This window comes from Artibeus jamaicensis, unplaced genomic scaffold (genome assembly GCF_021234435.1).
Source record: "Artibeus jamaicensis isolate MK-2021 breed Jamaican fruit bat unplaced genomic scaffold, CSHL_Jam_final scaffold_754, whole genome shotgun sequence".
Classification (NCBI taxonomy): Eukaryota; Metazoa; Chordata; class Mammalia; order Chiroptera; family Phyllostomidae; genus Artibeus; species Artibeus jamaicensis.
The window spans coordinates 8335977-8362248 of NW_026522054.1; the positions used below are offsets into that span (position 1 = coordinate 8335977).

At 54.0% G+C, this 26272-nt stretch overlaps 2 protein-coding genes and 1 long non-coding RNA gene across 5 annotated transcripts; 1 reads left to right on the forward strand and 2 right to left on the reverse strand.

The window, feature by feature from the left end:
• Positions 1–12456, reverse strand: ADIPOR1 (adiponectin receptor 1). Its single transcript, XM_037160987.2, has 8 exons — positions 12331–12456; positions 6617–6851; positions 5238–5354; positions 4566–4737; positions 3733–3919; positions 2662–2849; positions 1355–1548; positions 1–815 (listed from the first exon to the last, which is right to left on the reverse strand). Exons 2-8 carry the CDS (start codon positions 6755–6757, stop codon positions 687–689), a joined length of 1128 nt encoding a protein of 375 aa, XP_037016882.2. The 5' UTR covers positions 6758–6851; positions 12331–12456; the 3' UTR covers positions 1–686.
• A 2056-nt stretch (positions 12457–14512) lies between these two features.
• LOC119060804 (NADH-cytochrome b5 reductase 1) lies at positions 14513–19374 on the reverse strand. The gene is made up of 9 exons (XM_037161101.2): positions 19279–19374; positions 18891–19040; positions 18702–18774; positions 18085–18191; positions 17761–17890; positions 17049–17132; positions 16139–16224; positions 15599–15698; positions 14513–15308 (listed from the first exon to the last, which is right to left on the reverse strand). The coding sequence occupies exons 1-9, from the start codon at positions 19291–19293 to the stop codon at positions 15136–15138; spliced, it is 918 nt and encodes a 305-aa protein (XP_037016996.2). The 5' UTR covers positions 19294–19374; the 3' UTR covers positions 14513–15135.
• Positions 19375–19488: 114 nt separating this feature from the next.
• On the forward strand, positions 19489–25281 carry LOC128626577 (uncharacterized). 3 transcript variants are annotated; one of them, XR_008390539.1, is made up of 3 exons: positions 19489–19580; positions 21356–21467; positions 22777–25281. It is a non-coding gene; the product is annotated as an uncharacterized LOC128626577 (long non-coding RNA). The 3 variants fall into 3 exon arrangements; XR_008390540.1 differs by lacking the exon at positions 19489–19580 and adding an exon at positions 19605–20537; XR_008390541.1 differs by lacking the exon at positions 19489–19580 and adding an exon at positions 19605–20471.
• The last annotated feature ends 991 nt before the right edge of the window (positions 25282–26272 follow it).

Below are 26272 nucleotides of genomic sequence, written 5' to 3' on the forward strand. Positions count from 1 at the left end.
TTCAATCTTGAATGCTAATTGTCTTCTGTACTTCCTTTTATTATCATCATAGTCTTTGCATCAAGATACATAGCAATGATAGCGATTTCTTTTTAAAGCTTAGTATTAAATATTAAATATCTTTCTCCATTTTAATTTTACATTACTCTGCCAAGAAAAAAATTAAAACGCAACCTATCTGAAGCCTGGACACACTCCCACGATCAGCCGGGCTGTACCCAAGCTGGTGACTGTCCTTGCTGTCAGCGGTCTAGGCCCCAGAAAGACGGGACCAGCGCACCATCGTTTCTGAAAAGTGTGCTACAAAACAGGTGGCCTGTTCTGGGCCAGGTTACAAAGTAAGGACGGAGTAAGGGGGACGTTGTCTTCCTGAAACAGGATTTCCCAAGAGTCCCAGTCCATTACTTCTCCGCCAGGTGGCTGGAGGAGGGCAAACTCTCAACAGGAGCTCCAGTGCTCTGTGCGAGGGGACCGGCCCAGCAGACACCCCCTTCCTCAGTGAGGGGCCCGGGAAGTTGAGGCCCCCGCCGCAGGGGGTCTAGGGGGTGGGCTGAAGCCTGACCGGCACTGAATTCGCTAGGAGGTTTCTTCTAGAAACAGACAACTCTTGGACGCCTCACCTCAGTGAGAAAGTTATTTTTAAAAGCACTTGGGAAGTTCCTCTCTGGCCCCGGGGGGGGGGAGGCTCAGAGGAGGGAGTCGTCGGTGCAGCCGCCCTCCAGGCCGTAGCGGAACTCCTGGAGGTTGGAGACCCCATAGAAGTGGATGAAGGCCGCTGCCACCACCAGGACGTGGAAAATCTGATGTGACTGGAACTGTGGGGACAAAAGGCAACTCTCAGGAGGGACCAGAAACAAGGAGGGGAGCTCTCACCTCGTCCACTTTCTCCTTGAAATTTCATTCCTGTGAAAGTGCTACCTTTGTTATGGAAAATTTTCTAAAAGTCATATCAGAAATATACCAAAATGTGCCCTGGCTGGTGTGGCCAAGTGGATTGAGCAGGAGCCTGTGAAGAAAAGGGTCGCCGGTTCGATTCCCAGTCAGGGCACACGCCTGGGTTGCAGGCCAGGTCCCCAGTAGGGGACACATGAGAGGCAACCACACTGATGTTTCTCTCCAGATCTTTCTCCTTCCCTTTCCCCTCTCTAAAAATAAATAAAAAATATTTTAAAAAATTCCAGTCTTAAAAAAGACAAAACCCCACCAAAATGTTCCTGTCAGTTACCACTGCCAGCTGCCCCCACACTCACCCCTGCCCCCCGCACAGCACACAGGCCCGCTGCTCTCATCGCCTTGGACTCAGGCTCTGCACTGGGCGCCTGACCATGGGGGCCGCCAGCAGCCTGCCCCTTACCCAGATGTCGAACTTCCCAGGAAAGAAGCGCTCGGGGATCCGAGCGGCGTAGAGGCCGGCTCCGGTGATGTACATCACGGCCATGAGGAAGAACCAGCCCATCTGGCCCACGGTGGTGGCCTTGACGAAGCCCTCGGCAATTGTGAAGTGCATGGTGGGCACGACGCCGCTCAAGCCAAGGCCCAGGAACACCCCTAACAGAGCAGACACAGGGCTGTGAGAAGCAGGGACGCGGCTGCCAAGCGGAGCACGACACACTAGTGCCCCACTCTGGCATGCAGACGTGCACGCCTGCATCTGCTCAGGAAGTGTGGCCCCACAATGGAGAACAGTCCGCAGAATCGCTCCAACATCCAGGACGGGAAGGGCGCTGAGAAAGGGCTCACACGGACACTACCCTCTAAGCAGCACCAGAGCCAGTGCCTCCCAGTCTCGTTTGCTGAGAAGCCTGGGCAAAAAGGACAGGCCCAAACCGTCTGATGGCTGACTCGGGAATAGACGGCAGAGCTTCGGGTGGCTTCAAGGAAGAGGGGAGTGGACAGGTTTCCTGAGAAGAACATAAAGACCCATAACCGGAGACTCTGACCCACCCAGCAGGGAGAGACAACAGGGTAGGAGCTGTTGAGGCTGTGGGAGCAGACAAATCAGAGGAGGGACGAACAGACGCCTGTCTTCCCACCACCGCACTGCACATACGGGATGGCAGGGACCCCGCCTCTGCCTGTGCAGACACCCTGGCAGCCGCACCACGCTTGGCGAGGGGGTGATGCTCAGTGCGTATTTCATTCCTTTACCGAAAGTTATCAACACACCAGGTCCTGAGCAATCCGAACAGGTCACTGGTGTGCTGCTGCAAGTTATAAAGCTTAAAACAAGGGTCTGGATGAGACAGCCCAAAGATGCCTGTGCTGTAGCTTTGGCACTAGTGGTGACGAGTGTCCAAGCTCACACTAAGCCTCCAGGTCCTTCAGGAACCAGCTCAGGTGGCTCCAGTCCAACCCTGGCCTGAGTGCCTAGGACTCGAGCCACTGAGAAGACTGTGCTGTGTGTGTCTTGCAACACTCTCGAACCGAAGATGACAGCGGCTCGCTGACAGCCTTGGTCATCACATGTCCCACGGGCATGCTATTAAATCAGTATAAAAACTGAGGGGACAATGCACTTCAAAACTCCACACTGCTCTGAGAGTTGCAGACAGAACCAGGGCTTGAGTGGGGTCCTCAAACTGCAAACTTCAGGGCCCAAACTCGAGCCTGTTAGGGTCAAGATCCATACACCTGTGAGGCTTACCTGGTCGTCCTACCCACCTGCTCTTGTCTGCCGGTGTTTAGGAGTGGCAAATCGGTCCCACTGGGCCACAATGATGGCGGAAATGCCCAGGACACAGACGATGGAGAGGTAGATGAGCCGTGGCTGTGGGGAGCAGTAGAAGGAGTAATAGAGCCAGGGGACAAAGCTCCCCATGATCAGTAGAGCGATCCCTGAATAATCCAGTCTGGAAAAGAGCGCAAAAATTGAAACGTGTCAGCGGGAGGAACGAAGAGGTCCTTTCTGTTTTCACCTGCACCCACATCTGACCACCCTCATCTCGTCTATAGCCTCGATCCAAGCCCCACAAGGTCAAGTACTTCTCCTTGCAGTGGCAAAGTTTCTAAAAGTCCCGATCACAGAGCCTTGTCTGTCCCTCAGTTGGGAAAAGCCACGCCCCCCAGTGGGCCCTTCCACTCAGGAGCTGCGGCCTAACCCAGCTGGATCCCAGCTCCCGTTCAGGAAGGGCTCTGAGGGTCCCCGGCACTGACAGGCTGAGTTCTGAAGGCAACACCCTTACACTGGGAGTAGTCTGAAGGGGCACTGTTCTGTTTCAGTTGACTGTTAAGTGATGAACACAGCAACACCACTGCCTTCAACACCAACAATGAACACAGGCGGATGAGGACCCCGGGACTGTGGGAGGCACCAGATGGCGGACATCTGGGGCTTCCACCAGCGCATGGGCAGCAAAGATAAGCTCCTCAGCTTCAGGCAGGAGCTCAGCAGAACACAACACAGACCAGGCCACCACGCCCTGCCTAGCTCCGTCACTTGGCCTCAGAGAGCAACCCACTGCACCCACGTTTTACAAAGGTAGTGCCGTGCAGGTGGGAGATGTATCCCACAGCTGGGCTGCAGCTGTGGGGGAGGCTGTGCGGGCCGTTTCACAAAGGACTTAAGAGAAGGGCCTTCTCACACGACCACACCGCAGCGCAGAAGGCCTGTGCTCTGGCACAGCAGGGTGTCTGCAGGGTCCCTGGGGTCCCAGGACCCAGTTGGCACTTGGATCACAGTACGAGACCACGAGGCTGGCACTTGTCCCCATTGACGAAGGGCCTCTCACTCACTTGGAAAAAGTCCGGGAGACTTTCTCTGAGTGACAGTAGACGGTGTGGAAGAGCCAGGAGAAGCTGAGGCAGAGCACGGCACCCAAGAAGAACATCCCGAAGACCACCTTCTCCTGCAGGGGGGCCATGAAGTACATGTTTGGCCTGAGCATGGTCAAGATCCCCAGAAAGAGAAACAGCACGAAACCTGCAGGAGGAAGAAGGGGACATGTGTATTTCGAAAGGTGATGGTGTTAAATCAGGACTAAAATGACAGGTTTAACTGTGAGAACTGCAGCCCAGAGGTTCCGAAGAAAGTGGCACCAGTCACACAAACCCAGACAGAAAGGTCACTGTAAAACACACTGCTGTTCTGGCTGGTGGGGCTCAGTGGACTGAGTGCTGGCCTGTGAACCAAAGGGTTGCTGGAGTTCGATTCCCAGTCAGGCCACAGGCCTGGGTTGCAGGCTGGGTCCCCAGTAGGGGACGCGTGAAAAGCAACCACACCCAGAGTTTTCTCCCCTTCTCCTCCCCTTTCTCATAAGCAAACAAAATCTTAAAAAAACAAACCACTGGCATTTAGCTGTGACCATGGGAATTCACGAAAGGGAAGGGACGTGTCCACGCCGGGCAGTTCCTCCGGGGATCACGAGAACAGCCAGTTCCACTTTCTTCTCCTGTTTCCAGTCCCCTCCCGCGGTCACCTTCACGGTCAATGACCACGAGCCAACCAAGCTCACTGGCAATTTTGAGGTACAATGCCAGCTTTCAATCAGAACCACCTGGTTCCTCTTCCTTCCAGTGGCACTTCAGGAGGAAAAGAAAGCACCTCCTCTCCGCCCCAGATCACTCACCGAGCAGATGGGTCCAGATGTTGCCGGTCTCCGTGTGGATGCGGAATATGCTGCGGAAGCAGGCCCGGAAGGAGGGCATGGGCGGCCTGTGGCCGTGCAGCAGGTAGTCGTTGTCCTTCAGCCAGTCGGGGAGCACGTCGTACGGGATGACCCTCCAGCGGCCCTCCCAGACCTGCAACAGTCGCCCCGAGCACCGTGGGTGGGGCTGCGCTGGCCCGCGGGTCTGCGGTGTTTCCGGCGCAGGCAGCTGACGCCCCCACAGCAGGGTCGGAGCTGTGACCGTCACCAAAGGAGGTCACCGAGGAGCTCGCCCACTGGTTTGGCAGATACTAGAATACTCTTTCTATTCATCACCACTTAGCTTATACATTTTACTAAACAAGTTGCATCCTGTCACCGACACACATTCCACAAGCCCAGTAAGGAGCCCATGTGACTACACCACATTTGAAGACTGTGATGACCATCAAAGGGATCCACGTATTCTGAACAATGACTAACACACCCGGCAGGAAAAATCTGCCAGCCTTTCCCTGGATTTACTTCATTTTAAGAAAAACCAACTCTACGCACAGTTAAAGGTCTTCAACCCAACACAGGCCTGCCAACTGGGACCCCCAGCCAGGCCGCCGTCCCGCCTACCCCGCCAGGGCAGAAACTGGCAGGCTGTACCTTGTACACAAACTCCTCCATCTTCTCCATTGCATGGTGGGCCTGCAGGGGGAGGGTCAGGACCCGCACCTCCTCCTCCTCCTCTTGGGGCGCAGGGCATGCTTGCTCTTCCTCAGCCTGCACCCAGAAACAAGCACAAACAACCTAGCGGTCAGCACCATCTCAGACCAGATGCATCCAGGGAAACCGGGCTCAGTGCCTTGTGCCTCTCTGCTGCCACGGGGCCCGGGGCCTCTCCTCTAAGAGCACGACAGGCAGGCAGCGCCCACACTTGTCCGGGGTCATTGACACTGTGTGTGTGTCGCAGGGAGAGCTTGACTCAGCACACGGGGATGGGCTGTGGGAGGCTGGCCGCAGCTGGGGGGACACAGGGGTAGCACAGCAGCCCCCAAAGCTCTCACAGTCTGAATGCCCTCCCTGTCACCGTCCCCGCAACAGTGGTTCTCAACTTCCCCTGACCTCCCAGTCACATCCATTTCAGAAACCTGCGGCCTCTGGGCCTGCCCAGGTGAGTGACACCTTGTAGCCCAGCAGCTCTGCTCCCACAGGAAAAAGCCTGGACACGGTGCACTGGGGGGGGGGCACTTGCCCACTGCGGGGACTCCCTCCATCCCAAGACTCTGAACCGCAGAGGACGGCCCCGCACTTCAGCTCCTCCCCTGAGCTGTCTTCTCTTTCCTGTTGACACTCCCCAGTGGCAAACGTGGTCCCCTCTCTGACTCCATGGCACACACTCCTGCTTGCCTACCCCAAGAGCCGCACTCTCTCGTCCTCAGTGACAAAGTCCTTGGTGTTGGTCAGGGTGGTAATGTGCCTCGGACCCAAAGCAAAGGCTGCGCAGCCTCCGCTGCAGCTCAACGTGAGTGGGAACAAGTCCTCGCCCCAGGGACGGCCATGGACGGAAATGACAGTGCCACGAGGCACTTCCCCTTCCTCCATCGTGGTGGCCGGTACGTGGGCGTGATGAGCAACATTGTGAGTGAAGGAGGAGCAGGACAGGCGCATGATAGTGGCATGGCCTTGGCCTGGTTCCATGTAGAATTCTTTCATGGCAGAGACTCCCGTCTTGGCAGGCCACAGAGATTTCTGTTTGTTACCTGAAGCTGAACCACATCCTAACTGCATCCTTCACTCATTCAGATGTTTGCTGATTGCTTGTGGGATTTCAGGCCTTGTGGTAAGCACTGGGGTCTCAAAGATGACAGTGGGAAAAAGAGACCCACAGGCAAGAAGGTGCTTATCGTGCAGCTTGAGGAGGCTGTGATGAGGCCGCCCGGGGCACTCTGACCCCTCCTGCGGGGGTGGGGGGGCCCAAAAACCCTGGACAACAGAGATGCAGGGATGCTGATGAGGGAGTGGCTCCTGGGGAGACGACTTACTTTGGTGGGGTTGGCGATTCCCCGTTTGCCCTTCTCTTCTAGCAGAGGTCCCAGTTCTGCCAGCTCCACCGTGTCCGTTTCCCTGGTGCTGGCAGGAGCCCCGCTGCCCTGGGCCCCCCCAGGTCCTTTGTGAGAAGACATCTAGCTGGTCCCTCAATACCCCGCAGCTTCAGCCTGGGGAAAGGCTGGGTGTCTCGGCCCCGGGGAGGCTGAGGTCTCCCTGTGACGGTGGACACTAAAAGCAAACACAAACACAAAGCGGGATGACAACTATTCCTCCTACGGCTCCATCTCCCCCAGTCACACCTGCGTGAGACACTAGCCAATCAACTCATGCCCTGTCTCCAGCTCTAAAGGCTGACTGATTGCTACAATGGAACCTACCCCTGCTTCTCCCTTTCTAATACCACCCTTACTCAGAACCCACTAACCTAGCAGATCAGCCTCAAAACATAATGCCTGGCTGCTTGCCCTCAAAGCACCTGTGGTTTTCATACCAAACTGTCACCACAGAAAAACAACTTTCCACCTCAACCCCCTCCCATGGGCATGGAGCCCGTTTACTATGAAGAAACATCCCATCATTCCCAAAGCTGTTCTGTCCAAGAAAGGTCTGACTTTAAGGTTGTGGGGCAGAAGTATGTGAATCAACAGCCAACTGGTACTACCAGACCTCTCATGCTTATAAAGGGAGCACATGCTGGTTGGTTGAACTTAGCTGGGTTTACCCACAAGCGCTGACAAGCGTGCCCCGCAAGCAGAGCAGCCCATCGTGGGCGGGAGGCCCAGTGGCCACCTCTTTGCAAGGCCTACTAATTCTGCTGTAGGGTTAGAGCCCGGGTCCAGCACCTGGAGAACAAGCTTCCTCACAGTCTCCGTAACCAGTAACTTACCTGGAAGCAGGAAGCTGCACACAGGGGGGCAGCCCCGCCCTTTGCCACACACACACACACCAAACAACCAGCTCAGCAAGGGCCTGGCCAGCTGCTGCACTAAGCGCCACTGAAACTAGTTTTCTGGAAACCGGAGACAGGCACACAGATCCTCTAGGAGAATCGGAGAAACCCAGAACTGGGTCTTCTAGGAAAAGTCTAAAATTTCCAGGTTTGCCCTGCATTGAATATCAGGTGGTGTCTTAATCAGGCCTCAGGGAGATGAAAGTAATACTGAAAAGTTCTCCAAGCTTTCCAGTCTTGCAAATCAGTTTTTTTTTTCCTCCCAGAAATAAAGAAGTTTATTACTCATAGCAACAGCAGTAGCCAGAATATTAGCATTTCCTTGCACTGGTCACCTGAGTCCCCTCGGCCGCAGAGCAATGTGGAGGGCCGGGGACACCTGCACCCGCAGGGAGCGGCAGAGGCTGCAGCTCAGGGGGCCCCGGCCTTTGTTAGGGGCACGAGCTGACCCTGCGCCCCAGGGATGCACCTCCCACAGCTGTTCTCTACACAACATCTTTGCAAACATCTTGGGCATCTTCTACCAGCTTCTCTTTTTTAAAATCTGAGAGTTACCCCACTTTCTTCTCAGGGATTATAACTGGGCTTACGTAGCAGATAAGGGCAACCCTCAAGGTTCAGAAGTCAGGCTGTGCTCCACTCACAAGCAGACCTAAACGCAACAGGCAGATACAGTTCAAGACAGCAAACGACAGCCCGCTCTGCAGCTGCCTCTGCATAGTGTCGACTGGGCCAGACTGGGCCAGACAGGCCAGACGGACGAGACTGGGGCGCTCGGCTGACTACTGAGACCAGGAGACTGGAGGCGCCTAAAAGCCTCAAGAGAGAGGCAGTCCCCGAGAGAGGGGCTGGGCAGTCCCGTTCAACAGGCTGACCACAGGACACGCCTCCTCAGAGGAAGTGCTGCTGGATCAACGGCTTTGCTAAGAGATGATTACACTGGAGAAAAACGTAAACAACTCTGGGCATTTGGAGAAGTAAGTCAAAACAGAGAAACACTTTAGCTTAGAATACAGAGACCAGTGCTTCAGAGGTTCAGGGTGTGGGACCAAACACCACAGAGGCAACAAACTGATGTACACCCTGGATTCTGGTCTGAGCACACATTTCAAAATGAATGAGTGGAGTGGCACTCCAGCCAACAAGAACATCCCTTGTTACCTTGTTGTTCCTTGCTGAGGGCCGCGCACTTTCTTGTGCTCGTGGGACTTCCCCATAACACCTAACGCGTGTGCTTGGCGCCCACCCCGCGGCAGGTGAAGGCCTGTGCCAGACGCAACAAGGAGCCCATGAAGTCGCTGTCTCTGGCGACCCCTCAGACAGTTAACGTGTGGCATGTACAAAGGCCGAGGTACCCTCGCTGCTCCAGGACGGCAGTGGAAGGGGAGGGCCCTGAACTAGAACGGCCGCCCACTGGGTTCGGGCATCTTGGGTGCTGTGTAACTGCTCCACCAGAGGCAAGGAGAGTCCTGCAGACAGACTTTAGGTTGGGCAGTTAGAGACAGATGCAGGTCCCACCTTGGTGGTGTTCCTTGGCCCGAAAAGCTTCTGTACCCTAAAGCCAAGCATCCACTTAGGGTGACCTTGGCCTCTTGGCCATGGTCAAAGTCTCCTCTCTTTCCATCCAAATCACTTTCTGATTCTTCTGATTCCCTCCAGCTTCCCTATCACTGGCTCCCACGCCCCTTCCCCAGCACTGTGTCCTAGACTCAGAGTCACCAAACCTAGCACCCTAGTTAACGCACAAACCAGCCGTCAGCTGCACCGCACCACACAAGTCAAGTCGTCATACTGAGCAAAGTCCATCGCGTACTTTGGTCCTCACAGAAACAGGGAAGGCGGAGCGGGGTCAGAGGCAAGAAGGAAGAGCAAGCTCTGCTAGGACTTGAAAACACAATTCCTCGCAGGGCAGGCCACTCACGAACACCGAGAATTTTTACAAGTGTTTTAGTGTTCATGACATAAAATCAGCACACACCCCTAACACTGATTCCGGGCACACTCAGGAGAGCCAAATACACTTCACCTTACGTATTTCAGAGCAAACACGTTCTCCTTCAAACTCACCACACTGAAAAGGGCAAATTAAAATTGGGCCAAACTCCTCAGAGTGCATTTTTGATGGGATTTCTCCAATTGTAGCTATTAAGTGTTTACCACTAAGCTTTCTAACTGGATAAACCTACTTTAGAGAATAGAACTGTGGGGCAGGGAGGTGTTTGTGCTCCTGTAAGTAAGACAATCCTGGGCCAAACCAGGCAAGCACTGATCACCAGCCAGCTAGCTGGAGAGTTTATTTCCCTCAGTTTTTTGAGACATTTATTCTTTGAACCAGTTCCCAAGTTTTCGAGGCTACAGCACACTCCTTCCCTGAAGTCCAGGTACAACAGAGCTTCTAGAAGTTTTCCATCTGGGGCCCCGGGCCCTTGGAGAGTCCGTGGGCAGGCTCTATCTTCGTCTACCTGACTCACTGTGTTAAAGCAAAGCCCGGCCTAGCAGTGAGGACAGACCACAGCTACTTCCTCCTCCACGCAGCTTCTCTTAGAGACCGCAGGTCCTTAGCCCTGCTGACACAAGTGAGTCTGGCCAAGGCCTATGTTTGAAAGTTACCAAACTGCAGCAACAGGGCCTCAGCTTGGCTGCTTGATACTAAGTCACTGACTTAAGAGTCTGAAGTGGAAAATCAGAAGGTAATATCCTTTGTAGCTCTTTTCTAGTTAAAGCAGTCCCACCAGAACCCACCAGAAGTCTTTCTGATTCCAGACAGGTAAGCTTCTCAAATTCCATTAAAAAAAAAAAAAAAGTAAATGGTATACAGAAACACGAAGGAGTTTCATGCCAGTCCCTGTTTTTAATACCTGGCTGTCAAGTAGAACATGGAGCTATATGGTCACTAGTCACAGAACACGGTGATCGCTTCATACCTGTGTCCCAGAAGCACCTATGAAACACAGCAAACAGGTGCATGCCCAGCAGCCAATCACTCAGAAGTGGTTTGTCCAGAGGGCACACTCAGGGACCTTTTGATTGGAGTTAACTAGATTTTAGAAACAATCATCACGCCCCCACACTTCTGAGAACAAAACTAGAATCCACTTTGAAGCCTAATGAGAGGCGCCAAGTCTGGGGTAGGGGTCGGCATTAGGGACCAATGGATGTTAAAGACAAAATGTAACAATGACTTTAATGAGGATCAGCACCAGAAAAAAACCCACGGTACTTAATCAAGCCTCTGGGTTTACAAATGACTGTTTAGTTCACCAGCGTGATCACAAGTAGATGGGACAGAATAATTTCCGACAGAAGACAACAAACTACACTTTTTTTCTTTTCCTTTTCCTTTTTTCCTCTTTCACAAAGGATTCCTGGGCAGGTGAAATGAGGCAGGAGTGCAGAAACTGAAGACGGCCTGAAAGCCGAAGTGCATCGAGGGTGGTGCATGTCATCCATTAGCAATGCGTTAGTGCTGCGTTCTGATACCTAAGTCTCACCTAAGTCTTTCCTACGCAGGCGAAATGGTTGATGAATGTTTTCAATCCTCGGGAATCATACAATCTCTTAGCTACAGAGAACAAAATGCTTTCAGATTTTACTCTGCAACTAGGTACAGTGGAGGCACTCCAAGATGGACCTTCACAGACAGCACACGGGCTTTGAGGACAGATTTCCCAAGTACCAACCAGTACACGGGGACAGAAGCTACTCCCGGGATAAAGAAACTGAGTGGCTGCCGCGGCCAACTGGTATCTGACACTGCCATCTGTTTAGCACACCCAGCCTGCATTCCTCCTTCTGGGCGGACGCTCTGAAAACACGGGGAACAACAGCTGCTCCGTCACAGATGATTCAACCCCAACCAAGAGAGCAAGGCAGTGAACTGACCCCACCATTGCGTTTCAGCGCTCACTTGACTTAAGGTGGCAGGCTAAGTCCCTGCTGCTTTCTAGTATGTCTTCTCTCTACTGGGAGAAATACTATGGTTAGTCCAGTCAAGTGCGGTGTCGGCCTCCTACTGCTGCTCCCACACCTGATCCTGTAGGAACTGAAACGTGCCTCGTCCGTTTCCCACCGCCTATGAGGCAGGAGAAACTGAGAGAAAGCACGCATCCGTCTCAAACATAAGATGACATACATCAGTGTGAGATTTCCAAGGAATGAAATTTCGTTTTCCTCAAAGTAGTTTAGATTTTGCTCATGTTTCAGCGTTAAGGATTAACTTAAATAAAGGTAAGCCGTCCACTGAGCTTCCCTTTTCCAACATCAAGGTGTGGGCACCATCTTGACCGAGGAACCCTGGAGCTCCCAGGCCACCAAAGGCTGGAGTTCCCAGGCGGGGCAGGCGGCCCTGAGACCCTGGCCCGCGATCCCCGCCCAACCCCCGCTCCCTACTTGCCTCGCGCGGCGGCCACGCTTAGCTCTGGGCTTGGCCGTTGTCGGGCCAGAGCCTGAATCCAGACCTCTCATCCCCCGCGGGGCTGGGGAGACATGCACTCACCGGGACCACTGGCAGCTGAGGGAAGCTGGGGGACTCGTAGCCCATCCGCCCTTAAATGGCATTTGAGGTCTCCTCGGAGGCGGAGGCGGCGCGCAGTGGGAGGGGCCGAAATGTTTACAACGCGGCCCGCTCCACATGGGGGGGGGGGCGAGGTCTCGGACCCTCCGCACGTCCCTGCCGCAGGACTGGGCCGAGGCGCCCCAGATCCCGGCGCTCCACCGATCCACACCCACTCACTCGCCGCAAGAGCCCCGGATACTTACCACCGGGTGACAGGCTCGACTGGGGGCCGCAGGCCCACCGCTACATCCCGCAGCACGGTAGGCGGCCTGCGGCCAGCGGCCCCGATATTGACGCTCTCCGCGCCGGAAGGGGCGCCGACACACTACGTCACCTCCGCGTCCCGACCCGCTCCCGGAGTTCCCGCCCCCTCACACCGGCCAATCGCAGGCACGCCCCTCCCCGACTCCAATTCCGAGCTCCACCTGCACGGCGGCGTGCGGGCCACACCCACAGTCGCGAACCCGGGGCTGGTGGGGGCGGGGGCGTGTCGGAGAATTTGACTGGGCCCGCGGCCGGCGACCGAGTCTCACTGCAGCTCTTGTCCTCTGCGCGGACCTTTCTTCCGCAGCCCATCTCCAACCAGCGCCAACCGCTTAATCTTCCAAAGACATCGTCCCTCTTCGGCCCTGCCTACAGATATTTACTGAGCCCGCCCATGCGAGGTACTGGGCTAGCCCTCGGTTCGCCTTCCGTTATTTCTTGTCTTAAACGACGAAACTGCTTCTACTTAGTCTTGCTAGAGAACTCCCAGCTGCAGCCCTTGCTCCCACACTACGGCCCGAGCGCACGTCCGGGGAACAGGTAGTGAGAAGTGATTGGAGGGACCTCTTTCTCGGTCCTCTGGTGGTGGTACGTAGCTTTTGTTATTCTAGATGCAGAGACGCCTCGAGGTAGTGGGGTTAATTCTCTCAGTGCTGGTCACACACGTGAGGTCTGGAGTCACCCTATGATCTCGAGCACTTACTGCACCCCTCCCTCCAAATGACTGTCTTTTAAAACTTGGAGAGAAAGTGCTACTAAGCTGGGTTGAGGTAGTTCAGGCAGGCTCTTAATATGAAGCCAGATGCTTCATAAATGTTAGCTATCATGTGCTGCCCGCTGTATAAAACCGTCAGGAACCTTCGCTGACCACAGAGCTGACTTTGTTTTCTCCAGCGGGACTAGCCGTATGACCTTTGGCAAATCCTTACAGACTCAGGATTATCACAAGGATTAAATTTTTGAGGCTTTGGCACAGTGCCTGGTGCATGGCTGCTAACTCAGTGACATTTTCTTCCCCCACCTCTGCATCTTCACCCCATCTATATCTTGTGGCATTACTATCGTATTAATCACACTGGAATTAGCTATCACGTGTCTACCTTACTCCAGACTATGAGCTCTCTGGGGGGTCTAATCACGTCTTGAGCTGAACACAGTGCTTAGCACCTGATGGTCCTTGACCTGTTTGTGTGCTGAGTGGAGGAGGCAGAAACCTATGCAAACAAGGGATCTCGAGCTTGTGTGCAAGAGCTTCTCTCTGCCAGGTGGCTTTACTGTCGGAGCCCGATCCCCCAGGCCCGGTTTCCCTTTCTGGAGGTGAGGAAGCCAAGGGTCTCCCACTACACAGCTTTGGTATGTATGTACCAGGGGATGAAGAAGTGGCCCACAGAATCCCAGTAACAGAATTTACTAATTAATGATTCTGCCTTGCGGAGGGGTGAATTCTTGGGGTCCCAGAGCCTTTCTTTTAGGGGCCCCACAGAAAGCAATACATACTGACATGCAGAAAAACAATGTTGACCTTCCTCCTGAGAGTGATACACTGTTCTGTCCCAGTGGGACTAACAAAGATTCAAGAAGCTGCCCTGGCCCAGCTCTAGAAGAAGGGAGTGGACCGGGTGGTGCTGTCAGAGCACGGGAGAAGGGCGGTCAGGATCTGTGGGCCAGGAAGGCCAGCTCTGTCCAGGCACCAGCAGGGCTGGTGATGTCAGGTTACTTTTTAAAGGAAGAGGCTTCTCTCCCAAACAGAAAGACAGTATTTTGAGTTGTTTGCCAGGTACCCTGAGGGATTGAATATGGCGAAGGAAGGGTCAAGAGAAGGCAGAAGGAAGAGTAGCCAAACCAAAGGACCCCTTGAGGAGTACCTGGACTCAAAGAGCATCCCCTCTGACCTGTACTGTTTCCCCCACCCGAAAAGCCTCCAGGGAAAAGTTGAGCTTCTGCTGAGACAGCTGCTAAGATGATCATTACATTTGGGGGCTGCTCACAGTTCAGCCCAAGGTGTAACTGTTCAAAGGTTCTTTGGAAGACCTGGAAAAAAATCTGTGCTGGGAAACCCTTCCTCCCAGAATTTCCAGGCACAAAAAGCCTTGGAAACAAGGATCCCAGACACAGCAGTCCTTTAGGTGTCACACTGGGGCCTTCGCCCCGTTTATTTGCATAGCCAGAGGTTCCTGCCATAAGCAGAAGTCTCAGACTGCGGACAGACACTTCCCTCCAGCCTGGGCCAGATAGAGAGAGACACACAAATGCATATTTCAGATTCTTCTCTCGAGGTCTGCAGTCTGAAAAAGCCACTTCCTCCTCCCCTGCAATCTGTGTAAGACTAGCTCTAGAAGTCTGCTCAACTTGCACTCGCACACACAACCTGCTGTGAGGTAAGCACCGAGTAGTAAGAAAACCCATCGCAGACTGTTCCTTCCACCCCAGACACAAAGAAGAGGGTGATGCCATCCAGGAACTAGCCAGTGTTGGAACTAGCCACCTCCTTTCTGACCCATGGAAGAGACTGTCCTGTGGCTTGAGCTGGACCTTGTATCACGGAGATCTGGGGGGGGGGCCTCCCAGGGAATGCTCAGCCTTGACCTCTCCCAGGGTTACAAGGATGCTGTCTCTGCAGGTGCCGTTCAGAAATCAGCTCCAGAGAAAGACAAAAGGCTGGTCCTGTGGGGAAAGAAACCTAAGGCTTACAGCATTCGAGTACTGACCAGGACAACTGCAGGGAATGGGAAGCAAGGGGACGCTCAGTAGGTGAACCGCATCTTCTGCGAGTAGCCCAGTTTGTCCAGGTTGGGGTGGCAGGCCAACTGCACCATTGGCGGAGGCCCACAGAGCAACAGCAGCACATCGTCCCCCGGGGCGGGCAGGTGCTCCTGGATCATGTCCGCTGTCACAAAGCCCTTGCTGTAGGTCCAACCTGAAGTACAGGGACAAAACTGACACTCCAGACCCATGCTGGCAAGGCCTGCACAGCCAGAAAGGCTCTTGAGGTGTTGAGCAGGATGGCTACACTCAGCCCCCCTCAGCAGCACAGGTGTTCCTGCCGCCCGCCCAGTGAACAGGAACCCGAACGGAAGGGCCGGGAGGGCACTGCACCCCTGCAGCCAAACTTAGGACTTTGGCTATGTCGAGGAGGGTTGGCTCCACTGGAACAAGAACCCAGGGGGCAAGGCCCTGATTTTGCGATATGCAGAACTGGGAGGGTACCTTCTGGGGGATGATCCAGGGTGAACCAGAGCTTAAAGCGACTGGGATGTCGGGCCTGCAGCTCCTCCAAATCCTCCCGTAAGATTATGTCCTTTTCAGTCTGAAGTGAAAAGGGGAAGCAAAATCTTTAGGCACCTTCTCAGGCCCACACAATGCTGTCCAGTCAGAAGAGAAAAAGAATGCTGAAGTTCTAGGCAGGAAGCACAACTTTTAGGTCGTTAGCGTAAGGGGAAAGAGAGAACAGCCTTTATTTACACAACGTGAAGAAATAAAGATGGAGTATTTAACAAAGGAAAGTCAAGGTGTAAGTTTTTATGCTCGGGACTAGATTCCCAAGATGTTTTCTTCTTTCCTTGTGGGCCAGGGAAGAAACATGGCTCACGGCTCAGTCTGCTTATTGAAACAGTGGTCCTCTACCTACAGGGGATACCCTAGGCAGAGGCCAGCACAGGCACCAGCCCACCTCTGTCCATCGGTGCCACATTGCTGAGCCCACCTATGCCACTATGAAGTCCCAGGATTAAGGAAAAAAAAACCAACCTGGTTGGCAAATAGCAAACAGCACTGGGTTGGATCTTCAGGGTCTTTCAAGATGGCCCGGATCAGCTGGAACATCGGGGTAATTCCTGCATGGAGACACCCCACAGTGAGACGTGGCAGCCGCAACCCACCTGTCCCAGCCCCTCAGTTGACCAATGCTTCCATCTGAATGCTGCCCATTCAGCCCTGCACCCCACTTTCATCCAGTGTCTAAACCCTCCAATCTCCTGTGTGTTGTCCAACACCCACATTTCTGGGCAGGTATGCCTCTTACCCCAAACTCATGAAATTCATATCTGGTAGGAGAATTGTATGAGTTCACACTGTTGAAATTCTTCTAAGACTCTTCCTCTGAACGTCCCTTGTTGATTAGGACTCAGGTGCCACGGGTGCTGATTTGGCGTGAGAGCCCTGGAACACTGGGCTTGCGGGTTAAGTGCAAGTGCTTCAGGTGTGCACGACTCGGGTAGAGTGGGATGGAAACCCTGTGACCACCTAACCCCTCTGAACTTACATTTTCTACAGAAGGAGAAGGCAAGCATCCACTTCACAGACACAGACGTAAAGAGACTAGCATAGTACCTAATAGAAATGTCCACTATGCATTTTCTTTCTCTTCGACTATCCTATTTCTAGGTCTTTCCCTATTTTCACTTAAAAATCACAAGACCCATTCCATGTGGGTCTTGGGAGAACGCACGTGATTTCTCATTCTATCAGTCAGGAATTTTTTTTTTTTTGGTTTCTACCTAATCACAATTTTGTTTTCAGGTACTGGGGAGCCCTGGGCAATGCTAGGAATCCCAATAAACAGCTTGGCTATGATTCCTAGACCTTCCAGGGATCACTGGGAAGTTTTCATGGCAACATCAGCAACGGTGGGAGAGAAGGACTCCCAGGCGACACACACCTGTCCCGCCGGCGATCATGCCCAGTCTCTTCGCCACTCGGGACTCCGGTGGAGACTTTTTGTTAGGCTGAATGCTAAAATTCCCTAAGAAGTGAAGTACAGAGGGGATGGGAAAGTGGCATCAATAGAGGAAACAAAGAAAACAAACGTAGAACCAAAGACACGTCCCAGGCCAATTTAACAGTTGTGACGGAATCTGACCCTGGAGCCTGTGGGGATGTCTGAGTTGAGCCAGGTCTGATAGCGATAGCTCACATGAGGGACAATGGGGCCTGGGCCATGTGTCCCGTATTAGCTGCCAGTCCATTTAGGGCCACAGAGTGAGTCAGCAGCTGCCTCTGGCAGATGGTCACCCCCCAGTGAGGGTGGCAGGCCTGGTGCCAGTGTGACTCTGCTTTCCCAAGTGTACAGAGCAGCTCCAGCAGCTGGCTAACATGCCCAGCGCTCTCCCTGGGGAAGGGCTGAAAGTGCTCTCTGGCTCTCCACACAGCTCAGCCTAAGGGGTGAGCCATGAGGCGGGGCTGCTTCCTGACCACCCACAGCTATTATGGCTGGTGAATTCAAGTGGATGGGGAACCTGTCCCAGTGACAAACAGGGCTGATGTTTGCAGGAACATCATGGCTCTGTGCGCAGGAAGGGCAGCTCTGGCCCATCGACATGGTGCGTATGCCCAGAGGATGGTGGGCCTGGGGGACTGGTTGTGGCCATCACCTTTCCCCATGTAAGTAAGCAGTCCACTTGGCCCTCGGAATTCTACCACATCCCCGATCTTCAGGCTGTTCAGGTACTGAGACATCTTCCCTCCCTCAGGAAATTTGGGGTGCACACCCTTCAGGTAGACCTGATAAGACAGAATAGAAAATATGTTATTTGGACAGTCACTGAGTTCTGAGCCCTGCTGACTGAGCCTCTGAAGGGTACATGTGCACTCGGCACATCCACACATAACATGCACCTCCTTCTATCCAGCAAAACCTGCACGTTTCCCAGAAAGAGTAGAATAGGGAGCTCCTGGGGTTCCTTCCTATCCCCTACCTTGATGACAAGATCCACGTAGCCTTGGTCCTCATCACTGGTGACAGGAGTGTATGGTCTGATGACCAGGCTGCCATCGATTCGGGCAGAGAGGTAGACGTGTCTGCCTGGGGGCCATGCAGAGAACTACATGAGTGTGGCTTGTGGACAGGCTGCATTCCACTCGCCTTGTGTAAGTGCAGGGAGGTTAGAGAAGACAAGAACATCTTGCTTCCCAGTGCGGTCCCACTGAGCTACCAAGCAGGGAGGAGTCATCCCTTTGAACTCCCTGTTGGACCCCTCATAAGTGCCCCATTGGAGATATTTTTATCAGTTTCTGCAGGGCCTTAGCTGCAACCGCAGGTGAGTCGGGGCAGGGTGGGGGGCGTGCAAACAAGTCCTGCAGGAGGGAGGCAGAACTGCTGAATGTTAAAGACGCCTGGGGCAGCCGGTGGGGGAGGCACACAAGCCACACCCTACAATGGCCCAATGGCACCTCCCAGCCTGGAGGATCCAGCCAGGTGGGGAAGGGAAAGGGCTGTGGATGGAACAGACTAAAGCGGCCTGTTTCTGTTTTGGGAGACTCTGGGAAGGGAATCGCTCAAGATACGAGAGAAAGGAGCCCACATTTTCCTTACCCACAGGCAGCCCCAGAATGTGCTGGGGAGTGGGCAGTGCAAAGCGGAACCTCTTGGTGTTGTGGCTCACAGTCTGCAGGACAGACGACAGTTTTACCAGAACGCCCCAACCGCAGAGGAGGCTGTCGCTTCCCAGGAGGAGGGGAGTTCTGGTCCCTCCGCCGCCCTACCTCTTCCTCCACAACTCACCGTCTTGTCTATCAGACGCAGCAGGTACTTCTCATCGGGGTCCAGGAGAGTGACCCGTGGCCGGCGGGACCTCCGAACCAAGTAGGAGCCCAGAGCCAGGCCGAGAAGAGTCAGCAGCCCCGCCCCCAGGGAGGCCAGCAGGCCCGGGCTCTGTGGGGAGAGGAGGCAGTGTGACCGTCCCGCGGGGGAAGCGCCCACTCGCCCAGAGGTAGGCGACCCCGAGCTGCAGCGCGGGGGCAGGCTCAGGCCGGAGGGGTCCCCTGGGCAGGGTCCCGGGACCCCAGCACCCAGAGCGGGGACGGCGGTGAGACCACCTGGTACACAACTGAGCGGCCAGAACCGGATGGAGCCGCATCCCCCGGGGTAGGGCATGGAGCGTGGGTCTCACCGGCTGGAAGCCCATGACCGAACCCTCAGTCCTCCTCCGTAGCCACGCCCGCGGGGTGAACTGCTCCCACAATTCGTCGCGGGGCGGGCAGGAGGCGGGGCCTAGAAAAAGCCGGGGAGGGGCGGAGGCAGGTCTTGGAGAAGTGGGGTCCAATCAGTGTCCACCGGAATAGGTGTGGGCTGGCACAAGCAGAGACGGAAGTGGCGTAAGGCCAAAAAGGCGGGGCTTCTCGGAAGGGGGCGGACCCCAGAATGGTTGGCCTCAGGAGGAGGGGGTGCGGGAAAAACATGGGCCCGGCGGAGGTAGGTAGGCCGAGAAGGCGGAAGTAATGTGAGCAGGGAGCCGGAAATGTAGGGCCTGGCAACAGCAGGTCCAGAAGGGGCTTGGGGCGAAGGGGACGAGGCTGTCAGGGGCGGCACCTGATCTAGAGCCGCCGTGCCAGAAATAGCTGCGTGTGGGGCCTAGAAACACCGGGGTCTGGAATGTTTGGTGCCGGAAGAGGCGGGGAGGCTAGAGGAGAGGGTCTAGAGCAGCGGGAGGTCGAAAGGGGCGGAAGCCGGAAGTGCGGGGCCTGGCAAGACCCGGGCCTGAGGGGGTTTGGGGCCAGCGCAAGCGTCAGTAAAAGTTTTAGACTTTGTGAGCTGTACAACTTAGGTCGCAGCTACTCAGCTTTGTCCTCGTAGCTCGAAAGCAGTCCTAGGCAGTATACACGTGATGAGCATGGCTGGGCAAACTGTTCCAGCAGGGTCTCAGCCTCGGCACGTTGCAGGATTGGGCCTTTCTGTGGTCTGCAAGTGCCATCTCCGCAAATTCATGTTGAAATCCTAATCCCCAGGGTGGTAGGAGGTGCAGCCTTTGGGAAGTGGCCTTGAGGGTAGAGCCCTCACGAATAGGATCAGTGCCCTTATCAAATACCATAAGTGCTCCTTCACCCACTTGTGCCAGGTGAGGACATAGCAAAAAGACAGCCGTCCATGGATCAGGAAGTGGACCTCTACCATCACCCAATCAGCTAGCACCTTGGTTTTAGACACCCCAGCTTCCAAACCCATGAGAAATATACTTCTGTTGTTCTTAAGCGACCAGTCTGTGGAATTCTATTGCAGCACCCTGAACAGACTAAGAGGCGTGTGGATGTGAGCCACTGTCGGGCCTCTGTGATCACGGTACTATCAAGACTGTTGCTACTCTAGGTAGGGCCATAGCTTTTTCATGGAAAGATCTGAGAGTGTGACACTCGTGTGCAGATTGGAACCAAGGTAGTTCATGGTGACTCCTTCCCTCTCTCTGACCCTTGGAAGCCAAAGGGATATTGTCTTGTCTCTTCCCCTCATCAGACTGTTATCTATCTCAAGTGGCCTGCAAAAATCAGAATCAGGCGGAGCATACATCTCTGCTTGCCTGGGAAGTCTGGCTTACATCTGTGGTTATAGTGTCATTTTTAACAGTTCTTCCTTCCAGTCTCCGAAGTACCCCAGGCTGGACAGTAACTTACATGGTCACCCTACTCAGAGTGCGCAGGCCTTGGCCAGTTTCTAGCTTTATTTCTTGCCGGTTGTGAAGATTGCCTGCCCAGGACCAGTCCTTGCAGAACTCCCCGTGTGCCTCTAGCTCTCCTCCTCCTCGGGCTGTGTCCAGACCCTGATCTGCCTGATGAGCAGCCAGGAGTCCTGAGAGGCCAGCACCAGCAGCTGTATGCAGCTTGGCTGCTCCACAGAGTCTTCTTCATAGAAGACCCTCTGGTCCAAGTGTCCCTCCACCAGCAGTCCGAGCAGGGCGTAGCGAGCACAGCCTTCGGAGTGCGGCAGGAGGCTGTAGCCCAGCTCCACTTGGCCCTGCTGCAGCCGGTACAGCCCTTGTTTGTCAGAGCCTGTCAGCACCTCCACCCGGATGACTTTCTGTGGCTTTTCCAAAACCACTGTCAGGTAGTTGCCTCTTAGGGGATCGAGGGTGTAGTAGCTCTCCTTGTTCAGAACATAAGCGTACTCGGGAATCGTGTTTGATATTGTCCTCATGTCAGTGAGGACACTGGCTGCGGGGTTGTCTGGCTCACCGAAGGCCGGTTCCTTCTCCACAGGAAAGCAGGTGTCCGCAGGCGCGGAATAACTGCGTACAGGGTGCAAGACTGAGGAACTGAAGCGAATCGGAACATGCTGGGCCAAGAGAAGGCGGAATTCGGAAAGAAGCAGGTGAGTGGGCACGTCTTTGGTGAATAAGAGTAGGAATGCAGTCAGGCGGGCAAGGTCGCTGGTGTGGAAGACTTTCCCGGAGAAGGTCAGGCTGGAGAACTCTAGGGTCACCCAGGGTTGTTCTTTCCAGGCTGACAGTGCCCAGTAGATGGCAGAGACAAACTTGGGGGTGCACCGAACACGGTCTTCCATCATCAGAAAATATTCAGAGAGGTTGAGAGCAAAGTTCATGAGGAGGGTGTAATCGACCTTCTGCCTGGAGTACACAGTGGCACAGGGCGAGGAGTCACCAGCATCACCTGGGTCTCCTGGGGCAGGGTGGCCACCGAGACGGCCGTGGATCACGAGCAGCTCCTGGGCCTCAATGTGAGGTTGGAAGAGGCTGGAAATACTGGCGGCCATTTGTCTGAGCCACTGAGGGTCAGGGCCTGACAGGTGGACCAGCACCACGATACAGTGCAGCTCTGGCCCTGAGGAGCCTTGGAACAGGGACTGCAGCGTGTCCAAGAGGGCACTCCTGTGAGGACGCTGCCCTGAGGAGATCCCCACTGTCAGCAGTTCTAGGGGTGAGGGGACAGAGGGCGCCGTTAGCACTTAAAGGTGGTGATGAGACCCTTCTCCACTCTCCCCTTCGTGCCAACATCTGGGACAGATTCCCATTTCCTTTCCCTTGGAGAGTGTGGTCGATAAGAGGTTGATGTCTGGTCAGAGGATGTGACACAGTTTTGCTTAACCAGCACTTGCAGGGATGTTGGGGGCATCTTTATGAAGGACAAGGCTCTTTCTAATGGGGAGGCTGCCAAGTACCAAACGTAAATTTGCTGGTGTGGCAGATTAACCTGGCCTTGACCTCAGATCTGGGTGGGAGGGTCTGCAGGGACCGAGGAGCCCAAGGGCCGCAGTCTAGGGCCCAGTTAGTTGGCACCTGCCGAGCTCAGCTCCCTCCCTAGGGGGCCAGTCATGAATAGGCTGTTCTGGGGGGAGATCCCTAGCGGCCATTGTGGACTCTCCACCGTGTGAGGCACTCCGGGTGGCAGGTGGGAGTGGAGCCTGCACCCAGTGCCCAAGCACGGCTGTCCCCAGAGCCCCGATTTCCCCAAGATACCAGCTCATTCCCTTCCCCTCCCATACCCCAGCTTCATGATGGATTGCCTGTGTCACTCCCCCCCCCAATCTGGCCTCCCTTCCCACACGCACTCACTCTTCTGCTGGGGCGGGGCCCCAGCCAGGACTCTGTAGGTGGCATGCTGGAGGACAGGGGGCCTTTTCTGCATCTCCCTGAAGGCCTCCATGTGGTTCTTGTTTTCAGAGTCGGTTTGTTCCTGCTCTAGATGCTGTAATATCTTCTTTTTCTCCTGCTGAGGATGGATAAGCATCGGCCCTGAGCTTCACCCTGCTCCTCTGGAGACAACTGAGGACAAATCCTCTTTTAGGACAGGCTGGGCAGTCCCCAGGTCCAATCACTAGGGAGCCCAAGTGTCAGGATCCGTGAAGCGCTGTTCCCACCTCACCACGAGAACACATGTGCTCTAGGCGGGGCAGTAGGCCCTGGGGTCGGGGAAGTGGTTCCTTGTGGGGTGCCTCTGGAACTCCCCAGGCTTCTGCAGGGGAAGAACCCACCTCCCCAACCTTGCCGCACATCTAACTTCTCCACCACCACAAGCTGGCAGCATATCTCTGTTCAGACTGTGCCAGGCCTGTAGCAGATGCCGAAGACCATGTGTGCCTTGTCGTTAAGGAAGTCACACCTGGTGCCTTGATTCTGAAGCCCTTTCCTCTGCTCAGTTCTGGCCATATCCTTCCTCACACCCCTCAGGCTCTGCTCTCGCTGGCTGGACCATGTAGGGAGGACGTGGACCCCAGAACCTGAACCTGACCTTCTCCACTGCGGACTTGTACGTGTGGTGCAAGGAGTGCCCCCCACCCCAGTCCCCACTGCCCCCAACGGGAGAAGGGGAGAAGCACTGCCTCCCTGGTGGTGAGGGGGGAGGTTGCCCCTGGGTAGCCTTCTCTCACACTGGGCCTGCCTGCAGCATGGCGGTTGAGGTCTGTGCAAGGCTTTCTCCCTTCCACACTCAAATTCTATCCATAGTGAAGGCGGATTTAATATTTATCTTTAAAAAGATTTTTGTAGCCCTGGCTGATGTAGCTCAGTGGATTGAGCGCAGGCCTGCAAACCAAACAATCATGGTTTGATTCCCAGTCAGGGCCCATGCCTGGGTTACAGCCCAGTTCCCAGCAGGGGACGCATGAAAAGCAACCACACATTGATATTTCTCTCCTTCTCTCCTTCCCTTCCCCTCTAAAGATAAATAAGTAAAATCTTAAAACAAACCAAAAAAAAAACCCTCTTTAAAAAGATTTTTTAAATCTTTACTTGAGGGTATGTTTTCATTCCATCTGGAGACAGAGGAAGGGAGAGACAGAAACAGCGATGCAAAGAGAAGCATCGGTTGGTTGCCTCCCTTACATGCCTGGACCAGGGAGCAAAATTGCCCTGAGTGGGAATCGAACTTGCAACTTTTCAGTTATGGGATGATGCTCCAACCAATGGAGTCCCAGTAGTCAGGGCAGTATCTATGTTTTTCGGACACTTTCCTGAATCTTCAAGGGCCCTTCTCTTAGCACTGCTGTGGTGACACTAGAACTTTCCTCCCAGCTGAAGTGTTGGCGGGTGGCTCAGCCTCGATACATGGCACTCACCAGCGACAGGCCATGCTCCAGGGGCTCTTCCTCATTGTCCTGGAGGAAGAAGCTCAGGGAGAGGAAGGACACAGCCACAAAGGTGCATTTCCATAGGCAGCGGTGCATGGTGCCAGGCTCGGCTGTGCGGCAGGAAGGGAGCGGGACCTGGACCCTGAGAGCCTCCAGCTCGGGAAGCCAGGAAGCTTGTCCTGTGGCCCAGAGGCCTCCCCTCCCCTCCCTACCCTTTCTCCTGGACACCTCTGGCACTGCCCTTTCTTAGCCTCTCCCACCCGTGGCGCGCCTCCCCCTCCCTCCCCACTTGTAACCATCTAAGGAGAGACAAGGCTGTGGAGCTTGGTTCTCTTCAGCTTCTGCCTTCACCTCCTGGCAGGGTTTCCAGGGGAAACTGGAGCAGCTTCTTACTTGTCCGTTCTTGGAGTAGATGCCCCACTGGAGAGGAACCCTTCCCTAAACTCAAACTCGAGGTACAGCCTCCACTGGCCTGCCAGCTCCTCATGGGCTTTTTGTCTGATCTCCCCGCCCCCCAGCATTATGTCGGACAGGTGAGAGAGAGGTTAGAATCCAGGCAGAGGGACCAAGGGAAAGGCTTGTTTCTCCCCCACCCTGGCCTGGTAGCAGTGGCGGACACCTAGAGGTGACCAGGAATTTCTATGCTGTGGCAGTCTTTACCCTGTCTGTGGATCTGCAGCCACTGGAGACTTTTTGTTTGACAGAAAAAGTGGCTTCATAAGTCATCAGAGAGCAGGATTTCTCTGAAATCGATGAGAAGAACTTTAAGGTTGTAGGGCGGGGCCCAGAGGGGCTCATCTGAGGTGGAGTCATCTCCTGGGAGACCCTGCCTGACAACCATTGTTCACCCCGAATGGGGCTGCCCAGCACCTGTCTCACACAAGCACCTGTCTCTGGGTGCAGTGGGAATAGGCGTGAACGCCAGCTTTCCAGTCTGACCTCCAACCCAGAAGCCGACAGTTAACTGTTGGTTTAAATCAAGTTGCTAAGGGTCGATACTGAGTGATCCCTTCCCTTATTAGAAGGGAACCATCCACATTTATAGGATATCCAATTATAGGGTAAATAAGTATCATTATTCAGTTCACAAGAATTTTTAATTTCTTTTTTGTTGTTGTTGTTGATTATGCCATTACATTTGCTCTATTCCCCCCTCCTTTCCCCTCCACCCTGCATACCCCTCCCCCACCATTTCCCCCTTTAGTTCATGAACATGTGTCTCAAATTCTTTAGATTCTGTATTTCCCCTACTATTCTTACCCTCCCCCCTATCTATTTTCTATCTACTGTCTATGTTACTTATTTTCTGTACCTTCTCCCCCCTTCCCCTCCTCCCACTCCCCTGTTGCTAACCCTCCATGAGATCTTCATTTCTATGGTTCTGCTCCTGATCTAGCTATCCTCTTAGTTTGCTTTTGTTTTAGGTGTGGTTCTTAATAACTGTGAGTTTGCTGTCCTTTCACTGTTCATCTTTTTTATCTTCTTTTTCTTAGGTAAGTCCCTTTAACATTTCATATAATAAGGGCTTGGTGATGATGAACTCCTTGAATTTGGTCTTATCTGAGAAGCACTTTATCTGTCCTTCCATTCTAAATGAAAGTTTTGCTGGGTAGAGCAATCTTGGTTGTAGATCTTTGGATTTCATGACTTGGAATACCTCTGCCCAGCCCCTTCTTGCCTGTAAGTTCTCTTTTGAGAAATCAGCTGACAGTCTGATGGGAACCCCTTTGTAGGTGACTGTCCCCTTAGCTCTTGCTGCTTCTAGGATTCTCTCCTTCATTTTAATCTTGGCTAATGTAATTATGATGTGCCTTGGTGTGTTCCTTCTTGGGTCCAACTTCTTTGGGACTCTCTGAGCTTCCTGGATTTCTATTTCCTTTGCCATCTTGGGGAAATTCTCCTTTATTATTTGTTCAAATAATTTTTCAACTGGTGGTTGTGCCTTTCCCCCTTCTGGTACCCCTATAATTCGGATGTTGGAACGTTTAAAGATGTCCTGGAGGTTCCTAAGCTTCTCCTCATTTTTCTGAATTCTTATTTCTTCATTCCTTTCTGTTTGATTATTTTTTTCTTCCATCTGGTCCTCTCCC

Bases quoted from the DNA above. Each gene is read 5' to 3' on its own strand.
- ADIPOR1 (XM_037160987.2), bottom strand. From the start codon at position 6,757: ATGTCTTCTCACAAAGGACCTGGGGGGGCCCAGGGCAGCGGGGCTCCT. The intron at 4,738-5,237 runs GTACAGCCTGCC...CGACTGTTGCAG, and splicing joins TGGAGGAGTTTGTGTACAAG to GTCTGGGAGGGCCGCTGGAG. The intron at 1,549-2,661 runs GTGGGTAGGACG...CTGCTCTGTTAG, and splicing joins ACACCGGCAGACAAGAGCAG to GGGTGTTCCTGGGCCTTGGC.
- LOC119060804 (XM_037161101.2), bottom strand. The intron at 18,775-18,890 runs GTGAGTTGTGGA...TCTGTCCTGCAG, and splicing joins TGCGTCTGATAGACAAGACG to ACTGTGAGCCACAACACCAA. The intron at 15,309-15,598 runs GTACCCTCCCAG...CCTGTACTTCAG, and splicing joins CCTGGATCATCCCCCAGAAG to GTTGGACCTACAGCAAGGGC.